Here is an 11,682-nt window from a genome sequence, read left to right as displayed (position 1 = left end):
TTAAAGGAGTCATCTGAGCTCCCACAATGCTCTCCAGTAATAGAAATCTAGAATCGATTTATGGGAACCCAAAAGTAAGGGGACAGATAAACTCTGCTGAAGAGTCATCATAACGAATCTAAGGGAAGAGTCAGAAGGCCGTATAACTCGAACGAGGAACGCAACGCAATGCACGGACTGACCAACTGATCTCCCAGCCCATGCGTGACAGCATGTAATTCTATTCAGCTGGCACGCTCAGGTGGGATAGCTGACAACCTGTTCCAGTTTTACGTTATGATTCTCGTCCAAGTTATACAACCTTCTGGCTCTTTTCTAAAGGTAAAAAATTGATAATGCCCCACCAAGTTGTATTTGTGAGCCTGATAACAGCATCTGAATGATGCTGAAATGCATTGCTGTTATCAATAAATTAAGTATATACTGCACCTCTGGATTTGTCAGCAGCACTTTTATATCCCCTTATTTTTTATTTTCCATTAATTGCCAAGAGAGTTGGTGCCAGCCCTAGACAGGGCATAGAGGTGGCGTCAGATGATATATACTAACGATTGCTTTGAAATTGTTTGGTAGTAAAATATATCTGCAAGGTGAGCGGACTTCCTAGCTCCCTTATCTGAACCTGACACTCTTTTTTTTATCTTTGTAGAAAAAAATTGAGAATGGATTTTGGTGTGGTTGAAGAAGTATATATCTTGTTGTTCAAATATGTATTGTAAACTATTTGTAGAAGTATGTAATATCTCATATACATTCTTTGTTGTTATTATTATTATTATGATAGGACAATGGGGATATTTACATTACATTCATGGATAATGGCTCAATTTGCACCAAAAAGGTGTCATACATGCCTTGCACCACATTTGTTGTATATTTTAAACACTTTTTTGCGATTCGCTCAACAAGTGGGTGTGGCGTAGAGAAAAGGCGCATGGCTTTAAAAAGTATGCATAAACATTTTGGCACAAAATATTGGTGTAAATATAGGTTAAAATATGCTAAAATTATCATCAAGCATAAACCATGGGAAAAAAACCTATCCTTGTTTTTTTTTTTGCTTTCTTAAAACGGAATATAAATCAATTTTGTGCATTAAAACATGATGTAGATAACCTTCATATAAGAAATACACATACAAAATAGAAAATAAACTCACTTTATCTGCAACATGATTTTGCTAGCATGGATAATAAAATATACATATAAATATGAGAAGCCTTAGCCCTTGCCTAATAACATAGCATGACCAGTACTATCATAAGTGCCTCCGTTATCATCACTCTCTGGAGGGCATCAGTAACTTTCTTAACACTACAAGAGTCTGCACAATATATTCCATTCTCTATGGTTACGTCACTTTACTTTTGCATATTAGTACTTTATGCAAAATGAATGGTACTAGTAATTCTTATGCTAATCTCATCAATCTCTTGCATGCAAGATTATGTATATGTTTGATTGCTTTGTTAATGAAACAGGTTTGTCTCAAGGGTTTTGGCTTAGAAATGTCCTCTGAGTTGTTTTATTATTGCATTTGTAGAAATGTTGTGAATTTTACCTTTACACTTAGTTTTATGAACACCTAGGCCAAGGCAACTTTTATTGCCTTGATGAATGAAAAAGTGTCCAATGTATGAACCTTCAACTAATGATATCTTCTGGGGTTGAGGTTGTCAGAAAATATCAATTTGATGCTTGTTAGGTAATATTACATGAAGTAAATGCAGAATAATGGTGAGGGAGAGTGGGTGAGAGGTTCATATTCTCAATGTGCAAGCACAGACTCTTGTGATTCAAATTGATGATATGGATTATACCGAAGAACACAAATGGAATAGAAGTAGGGTGTAGGGCTTGGCACACCAAAGTGTATTAGAGGCATAGGCTTGGCACTGTCAGTGAAGGTGAAGGGGTGCTGGTGACATAGTTTTTACACAATCAGTGTTGGTTTTAGTTAGCAAGGCAGGCAGCTAGCTCATGGCAGAAACAATAGCACAAAAGACTAAGAATTAGGGTGCATGGCACTAGGCTGACCAGGATAATGCCTAGAAGATGCCCAGTCATCATGAGATAAACACCAAGTGGCAATGAACTAATGTACACGAGGCACAGGAAACCTAGCAGGATTCGTGGCACAGGCCTGCAAGGACTGCAGCGGTGAGGAATACATGATCCAGGTAGCCATGCTAGACTTGATGATATCTTCACCCTTAGGATGTCTAGCACTGGAGTCTGCTCACCAGGCTCTGGAGTATCATCTGAGACTTCCATGATGGTGATGACTAGGCACTCGGAGGAATTAGGACACAAGTTCCCAGGACTTAAGATGACCTCTGGTGCCACAGTGCAACCACGTCTGTGGATCCATTCATGGCAGCTGAGTTTGGATAGCAGGCCGCTGTCATCTGGTAAAAGGTGAAGGTCTTCAGGCAATGCGGTTTCTTGACGGCAGAATGGACAGCTTATTGTAGCCGGTGGGCTTTGAGTCCAGTTTGACGCCATCTTCTTGAGACAGCGAGCACACATACGGTGATCACAACCCAGAACTTTAGGTCGATGTTGCCTAGTATCAAACCCATTGTAACATATCTTGCACTCCAACTCTAGAGGACCAAGTAGTGGCTCTAATGAATCCCCATCACTGCTGGTCATTTTGGCAAGGTCTATAAAGTGTCAAAGGCTGGTGGGGAAGGATAGGCCCTAGGGATAAAAGACAATAAAAAAGTAAGAACCTATTCTGAGACATGATGATCTGCTTTAATTAGTTTATGGACAATGAAGGTTGGATTAGTAGCCTACATGAAATTAGAAGCTGAGGCATGACACACACTCCCACATCTAGCAAGCGACCTCATGCACGCTCTTCTGTAACCCTGATCCACCTACACCGGATGGATCCGAGTGAAGGTTTTGTTTTAGTGTGGGAAGGAGGGAGGGAGCTGCCACCTACCTCCTGAACGGTCAGCAGTAATCCGTTTTCATAGAATCGGAGGGAGATGAAGTCAGGAATTGGGGACAGTGAAACGGAATGGTAAGAAGGAGACCGTGATAAAAAGTGGGCTGGAGCAAGAGTAATAGGTAGTGAGGGAGGATGGAGTGTGTTACGTAGAACGATGCAGCTCAGCTCTGTATCAAGCCAACATGGAATAAGCCCAGTGGTAGTCATGGAAACAGAGAGAAGAGACCTAACCATCTCATCATACTGCAGTATCTGCGGCCAGAAGCAAGGGAGGACAGACTGACCTATATACACCAGTCTATACGTCCGAGTCTCCCTTCTACACACACAACTATCTCTGTTTCAGGCTTTACCCTTCTCAATACTTTTATCATAAATAAAATATGTCAAAGTGCACATGACTACATTACATATTCTAGCAAAATCTGCTCTCTCCATGAACACAAAGTTTTGGCTTCTCTCCAGAACACAACATCTTAAGCGGCTGATGCTTATGCAGGATTTTAACATGAAAAAATCTGAGCTGTTAGAAGGGATTTCCAGTCTTACGTAAGCGAATCTCATTTATTGCATTCTGAAAAGTTCTCCAACTTTCCGATGTACTTTCGGCATCCTTGGCATTTTCCTGACCTCTTCTTTGCCGTCTGAATGTGAAACATTCGGAGGCTGATAACACCTGTCCGCCACCACAGGTTACATGCCCCTTTATCAGCTGGATATGTTCAGGACCAAATCTCAGGGCAGGCAGAGGTGTACAAGTATATGTAAATTATAGTAACGTTTGATGGGAGCTCCAAGAGCTTATCTAAAAAATGGACACTGCAAACAGTGAATTCTACCAGACGTCTTATTACCTGGGTTGCCAACTGTGCAGAAATTCAAGGAGAGTCCATAAAAATTGGGCTCCTTTTTGTTCTAATTTTTTTTTAAAACCTAAAGTCATTTATACAGATCATTTTGACTTTAATTATCATTTTACAGTACATGCAGCTAATGTCTACATATAAAAACATACAGTATATCATATATGCAGCTAATGATTTATTATGGATTCACAGTGTGTCCTCAAAAAATATTTTTTCTGTGATTTTTTTGATTGCTGTGATTTTTTGATAGCCTGTCCAGAAAAAAAGTTAAATTGGCAGCCCTGCTAATTACATAGAAATGAATAATCCTTTCAAGTGAATTTATCAACAAGTTTTTGCTTTGTTAACTGAAGACAGCATGAGAAAGGAGTTGAGACATAGATTTCAGGGATGTGTCACTTATTACACTGTGTGCTGTTTTTTCCAAACAATGAAGGTTTTATTATCAGGAGATGATCACTGTCCAGATTGATGCTCATGTGATCACTGGTCTGCCCATGCCTCCTCTGATAAACAGCTTACTGTCAATAGACATTGTATACAGAAAGCTGTGGTGTAGGTGGAGTTAGCTTTCTCAGCTCTGCTACGTCTAAAAATTGTGATTGTGGAACAACTGCTGTACCCACTATACTAAGTGATACATCGCTGGAATCAGGTTCTCTTTTCCTACATTATGCTGCTCTCAGATGAGGTAGCAAAAACATGGTGACCTAACCCTTTTAAAACAACAAGATTAGCACCTTGGAGTTGATTGAAAAATTGAATACACTTTGCTATTAGATGTAAGCATTGAATAGGTGTCATGACCACAAGGGTTGATCCAGCGGACAGCTCAACAAACACCAACAACAAAATGGAAAAAGGAGGAAGGCCCTAATAGTAGGGAACGAGGAATGGGGCACCTCCTAACTCAGTTTGCCTAGTCCTAAGCTCTCCTAATGCCCTATGCAGGTCCTTTCCCCCGCTGCTGTCACGAACCTGGTCCCTAGCTGTCACCTCACTAAACCCTGGCTAGTTCAATGGCCGGCATGGACGCAAGCCTCGCCACTGTAGATGGTACAGACACAGGGAATAGTGCCAAGCATGAGACAGACAAGGTAAATAATCAAGCAACTTAACTCCAGGCTCCACTGCCAAGCTCCACACCACAGGGGATATGGAAGCAGGACCCAAACTCCACAGAAGTAGCAGATTCAGCACTGACAACAGAGAGCTGCAACTCCAAGGCTGGCACACACAGAAAACTCTATTACCAACAGTCAGCTGATACGTCATGTGACTATTTAAAGGGTGGTGGGAGTGGTCTCCACCAACATCAGCTGACCTAGCAACTCAGCAGCTTGCAGCAAGGAAACCTGACATTAACCCTTGCTGGCACGAAAGCAAAACATAACGTTTAAATTAAAGCAGAGCTAGACCTGTCACAAATCCAAAAATGGATTGTGACAATGGGTTTCCTGGCTCCATTCAGTTCCACATAGGAAGATGAATTGGTTCAATTATCCAATGTCTATTGATCCCATGTACCTGCCTGAATGGAATATTAGGAGTACATTGTGTTTATATTTTGTGGTATTAGATACAAATACGTGAAGAAAGAAGGAAAAACATTTCTAGGAGTTAAAATGCAGGACCTGAGTATTATAGCATTTTGCTATTTTATGAGGGTTGGAAAAGGGTCTGCTTCACTTTCATCCAGAAGTGGCACCACCCTCATTCCATGTCCTATGTCTGGTATTACATTATTGTAGTTGCATTCCATTGACTCTCTATATGCTGCCATGGCAGACAAGCCTAATGGACAAGAGGAGTGCCAATACCGGGGTGGGGGCGGACTAATTATTTTTTCTAATCTCAGTTTAGACCCTTATCGACATCCAGAGTGGGCCTCCGGGTCATAGACGCAGGGAAAAATACCGGCGCATGCGCAGTAGCGATTATATGCTTTGCCCACAGATGGACAAAGCATACTGCGCAAGTACGAACAGCCTTGTCAATGCGCAGGCGCAAATAAACCGGCATCTGTGATATTCACAGAAGAAATTACGTACAGCAAGCCAAGGGGGGGAGGAGAATAAGCCACGCCCATGGGACCCGACCGCGGCGATTTCCATAAATCGGAAGAGTGATAAAAAAGGTATTTATGCATCAAACGTGCGGAGACAGGGGGGATCAAAAGTATGACTAGAATACTTGGGTAACACACAATTCAATGATATCTTTACATGATATCTCAAAAAATGGGTGACAGATTCCATTTAACAGTCTAGTGACTGACATTGCGAAACATTGTTCAGTACAATTAGAAAAGGGGGGATCTTGAATTCATATTAACCTCTGCAACCAAAGGGGAAATCCAGACAAAACAGATCTGATCTGTTCTGTTGAAATGTCGGCTGTTATAAATATCTGACCCAACAAAGTAAGTAAAACAATGTCAATATAATAGGCTCTTTATATAGAATAACTTCTTATCGAACATAATTGCTTACCTTTGTTGCAGTGGATAAATAGGCAATTACAGAGAAAACTAAGTTTTAGCTAATATATAAAGTCGTATGTGTCCGGTGTCCCAGCAGATTCTCGGGCTCTCCTCCATAACCTCCGCACTTTTGCCTTGCTTTTCATGGGCCTGATCTACATGAGAATCTGTCCAGAGATTATTATAAAAAAAGGGGAATCACCAGTGTGATGTGTAATGGCCGCTCTCCTGATCTCACTGCAGAGCTGTGTGTGATTATACCTGACACATCTGCAGGTTCCTCTCAACTTCCATCTTACAGGCAGAGAGGACTGAGCTGTGAGAGCTGCAGCAAATTTGTTTATAAGGAGGCAAAGTCCAGTTATCCTGTTCTGTGTTAGTTACATGTCTCACACTGGTAATGCCCCCTTTATTGAAAAAATAAGCTCTGGAGTCAGATTCTCATGCAGATCAGTGGGTGTTTTCACTGAGGGAGTGTACTTCCTGTAAGAGTTGCTTTCTGATAACACCCATTTGTACTAATATCTCCACAACGGAAAACCACTATTTCATCATGTGTCCAGTTCAAAATGGAAAGTTTGGTGAAAGTTCCACCTTAACCCCTTAACGACCGCCGATATGCATAAGAACAGCGTCCGTTAAGGGGCCTTTTTCCCTTATCGCCATTTTAAAAGTGTGATCGGGAATAAGAATAGCTCCGCCCCACAGCTGAAATTTTCAGGGGTGATAGCTCTACATGACTGCTGACACCCTGTGGCAGCTCTCATGTACAGCTATCGCCCACGGGAATTTGGAGCCAATTGGGGCTTAAACCTATAGATCAACCTATAGCATAATACAAGTGGGCCAATGCCCATAATATGACTTACTTAAAATAAATGCAGGGTCCGTGCCACGTCCCTCAACCCTGATCTCTAGGTATTTTTACTCTCCGATTACGGCTATAATTGTAGCCCAAGCTATCCCTGCTTATTATGGTACTACCTGAAGAGCCCGGCATTGCCCGGGCATAGTACCTAACTGTGTAACTGTGGGTCCCGCTGTCTACCTTAACATCCCCACTCTCCACCCGCCGTCCCGTTCTATCCCTTCACAGCCGCGCTCTACATCCATGTCCCGTTGTCCCTCCACAGCCCCGCTCTCTTCTTCCACAGGCCCGTTCTCTTCGTTCACAGCCCTGCTCTTCCGCTTTCTCCCTCCACAGCCCCGTTCTCTTCCTTCGCAGCCCTGCTCTCCCCATCCACAGCCCCGTTCTCTTCCTTCACAGCCCTGCTCTCCCCCTCTCCATCCACAGCCCCGTTCTCTTCTTTCACAGCCCTGCTCTCCCCGCCCACAGCCCTGTTCTCTTCCTTCACAGCCCTGCTCTCCCGCTCTCTCCGTCCACAGCCCCGTTCTCTTCCTTCACAGCCCTGCTCTCCCGCTCTCTCCCTCTACAGCAGGGGTCTCAAACTCGGCAGAGTAAATGGGCCGCACATAAAAAAAAATTTGAGCTGGGGGGCCGCATTCCTTTCAAACTTAATACACCCTGTACACGTGCAGCTCCGCACACCTCGTACACACGCGGCTCCGCTCCATACACCTCGTACACACAGGGCTCCGCTCTGTACACCTCGTGCACACAGGGCTCCACTCCGTACACCTCGAACACACAGGGCTCCGCTCCGTACACCTCATACACACAGGGCTCCGTACACCTCATACACACACGGCTCCGCCCCATACATCTCATTCACACAGGGCTCCGCTCCGTACACCTCATACACACAGGGCTCCGTACACCTCGTACACACAGGGCTCCGCTCCATACACCTCGTACACACAGGGCTCCGCTCCTTACACCTCGTACACACAGGGCTCCGCTCCTTACACCTCGTACACACAGGGCTCTGCTCCGTACACCTCGCACACACACGGCTCTGTACACCTCGAACACACAGGGCTCCGCTCCGTACACCTCATACACACAGGGCTCCGTACACCTCGTACACACAGGGTTCTGCTCCGTACATCTCGTACTCACAGGGCTCCGCTCCATACACCTCGTACACAGTGCAGTGTGTGCACACAGAACAGCCAATGACATCGCCTCTCCTAAATGCGTGCCTTCCCCCTGCCTCAGGGAGTGAGACATGTGGTGCACCGCGGTCCGCGTGTTTGAGACCCCTGCTCTACAGCCCCGCTGTCTTCCTTCCTCCACAGCCCCACTCTCCATGCACCACACGCGGTGACGCCGGGACCAGGAGAGAGAGGTGTGCAGATTGTTCGTTCGGCCGGAGTGGGTGGAGCTACAGCGCATGTGATTGGGTGGCCTGCGGGGGGCATGGCCTAGCGCGGACGGCCAGAATGGGAGGAGCTGGGGGAGCGGACGGAGCTAGAGCAGAGCTGCAGCGCGTGTGATTGGGTGGCCTGCGGGGGGGCGTGGCCTAGCGCTGTAGTAGGCCGCAGTAGAAGCCGGGGACTAAATTTAGGCCGGGAAACTGCAGGGGAGAGGGGGGATAGCACAGTTGGCGATGGGGAGCACCGACTGAGCCGGGACAGGGCTGGGAGGGTGCCGGCACTATTCGGCCCCTGTCCTGAAGACTGTCTTCCTCACAGCCCCTCTCTCCATGCACTGTCCTGCTGCATCCGTCCTCAGCCCTGCTCTCCAACCGTGTCCCACTCTGCTGCTTCGTGATTGGTTGGTGTCCCACTCTGGTGCTTCGTGATTGGTTGGTGAAACACAAACACACATTCAGATTTATATATAGAGATATTAATTTACTATACTGAGTCTTATTGCATTATTGACAGCTTGGGTTTTTCTATTTTGTTTATCCCAGATTGAGGAATGAAATATTATTTCTATACATGCTAAAGACACCTTTATCAATATATTGACTGCCTAAATATTGTGATCTCTACCTCCTATGCACAAGCACCTTATTATTATTCTCAAGTTTATTAATGTAACTTTTTAAGGAGAACCTTCACATATGATATGCAATTTGATTAATTGTCCCATATCTATGATGCATTCTATCCATCTACTGACAGCCTATATTCCATAATTTTTCTTATAAATGTTTAACGGGGTCCTAAGCCTGATGCGTCCCTCGCATTAGAGGCATTGGTTTTACTCTTTATTTTTTTGTATGTAATTTTGTGTATCAATAAAGACTGTAATTTAAATTTTCTTAAATTTTTGTTGTCATTGTGCTTATTTCTGATCACATTTTCTGTCCTCACATGGAGAGTTACAGTGATTCAGACTGGATCATTATGTCGTATTAGCACTATATAATAAATGGATCCCTCTATTGATTTAATTGGTATCGTCACGTCTGGATTGAACCAATTTATAAAACTGTCTTGTTATTTAATCTATGCGGGGAATACCTTAAGAAAATAATAAAAAACACACCAAAAATGTGGTACTGACATAAAATGATATTCATCGTACAGATACAACAAAAAAATTAAATAACAACAAGCGATCCAAAGAATGTAAAAAAAAAATGGTATAGATAAAAACGGTAAATCGTTCACAAGAGACAAGCCCTAATTTGGCTCATTCGGGAAAAAAATAAAACAGTTACAGCTCTGAGTATGGTGATGCAAAAAAAAAATAAATCATTTTTGCAAAATATTGGTTTTAGTCTGTGAAAGCAGCAAAACATAACAAAACTATATAAATCTGGTATCGCTGTAATCGTACTGACCTAAAGAATACATCAGTTTTATCGCTTTTACCGCATGTTGAACGGCGCAAAAAAAGATTAAAACCAATTACTGAATTGCTGTTTTTTGTTCATTCTGTGTATGAAAAATCTGAATAAAAAAAATAAAAAAAATTTATGTACCCTAAAATGATACCAATAAAATCTCCAACTCGTTGCACAAAAAAATAAGCCCTTTATATAGCTCTGTTTACAAAAAAAAATGAAAAAGTTACAGGTCTCAGAATATGGTGACAAACTAACTATTTTTTAAAATGAAAAAGCATTTTTACTGTGTGATAGCAGCAAATAAATCGGGTTCTGCTGGAATTGCACTGACCAGAAGAATAAAGAAGAATAAAGCTGTCTTATCACTAATACTGTAGGGTGAACCACACAAAAATAAAAATAAGAACTATTCTTATACTGCTGTCTATCTGTTCATTCTGCCTCCCAAAAAATCAAAACAAGGCTTGGCTCACATTTATCTTGTGCACACTGCTGAGCGCTTATGTCGGTATTTCTGTGTAAATCCCCAAAACCGCAATTCAGACAAAACACTCAATGAAACCACTCGCTTATGTGGCAGATCGAGTCAGTTTAATCTCTGTCTGGTCTCTGTTCCAGTGGTGTCCAATCATTTTAGGATACTTTTTAGTGCACAAGTGTGGTCGACCACAGTTCTGTGAATGTCTAAAAAGATGGATACCACCGGTGCAGAAGTCCAAAGTGTCTCCATCTGCCTCATTATGGTGGGAGGTTCCGTTAGGGGTTTAATTTGAATCGCATTTTACACAGAAACCCTGACGTAAGTGCTCAGCATCGAACATAGCAATGTGATCCCAGCCTTATACTGAAAGTGATTAAAAAATGTTATGGACCCCAAAATGTTACCAATAAAAATCATAATTTATCCCGCACAAAATCCCACACCTTCTCAAATAAAATCCAGTGAAATCTGCACTTCCAAATCTAAAAGCTCACCTCATTCTAAGCCTTACTGTGCATTAAACGGCCACATGTTTTGTATTATTGTAGCAGGGAGAGCACACTTAACAATTTACGGGGTTTGTGTCTCCAGAAACACAAGCTGGGCATAATGTATGTATGGGACGCTACAATATATGGGGTCTCTATATTGTATGGGGGAACAACGTATGGGCACTAAACTTAAATATTTGCAATTCTGTCCAATAAAACAGAGCGAAAGTTACAAAATAGTCCCTGAAGCCGTAGATGAATTCATTTAGAGGTGAAATTTCTACAGTGGGGTCACTCTTGGGGTTTTTCTATTTTTCTTGTACTTTAGAGGGTGCGCAAATGTCACCCTCAAACTATTCCAGCAAAATCTGTGCTCCAAATAGCTTTCCTTCCTTCTCAGCCCTGACCTTCAGCTTAACAGTAGTTTTCAACTACATGTGGGGCATAACTGTGTTCGAGAGAAATTGTGGAGTCCAGTTTCACCTATTAACCCTGGTATAACTGACAAATTTTCAGCAAATATAACATTTTAGTGTTAAAAATGTAATTTTTGTATTTCCACTTCATAATGTTATAAAATTCTGTAATGCACTTGTGGGATCAAAGTACTCCCTACACCTCCGGATGAAATCCTTAAACAATGGAGTTTCCAATATGGCGCCATCTGGACGGTTTTTTGCTGATGTGGCACATCAG

At 42.8% G+C, this 11,682-nt stretch overlaps 1 protein-coding gene across 1 annotated transcript; it reads right to left on the bottom strand.

Annotated features, from left to right (window-relative positions):
• Positions 1–1,143: 1,143 nt before the first annotated feature.
• LOC141069630 (E3 ubiquitin-protein ligase RNF182-like) lies at positions 1,144–3,134 on the bottom strand. Its single transcript, XM_073559354.1, has 2 exons — positions 2,954–3,134; positions 1,144–2,703 (listed from the first exon to the last, which is right to left on the bottom strand). The coding sequence occupies exon 2, from the start codon at positions 2,653–2,655 to the stop codon at positions 1,954–1,956; it is 702 nt and encodes a 233-aa protein (XP_073415455.1). The 5' UTR covers positions 2,656–2,703; positions 2,954–3,134; the 3' UTR covers positions 1,144–1,953.
• Between the last annotated feature and the right edge of the window lie 8,548 nt (positions 3,135–11,682).

The sequence above is a fragment of the Dendrobates tinctorius genome, unplaced genomic scaffold (genome assembly GCF_039654945.1).
Source record: "Dendrobates tinctorius isolate UK_male_01 unplaced genomic scaffold, ASM3965494v1 ptg000270l, whole genome shotgun sequence".
Classification (NCBI taxonomy): domain Eukaryota; kingdom Metazoa; phylum Chordata; class Amphibia; order Anura; family Dendrobatidae; genus Dendrobates; species Dendrobates tinctorius.
The sequence above is the reverse complement of the archived record's forward strand: the minus strand, read 5'-3'. Positions and strand labels throughout refer to the sequence as shown.

What these genes read in the sequence shown, in the direction of transcription:
- LOC141069630 (XM_073559354.1), bottom strand. Translation starts at nt 2,655, where the DNA reads ATGACCAGCAGTGATGGGGATTCATTAGAGCCACTACTTGGTCCTCTA.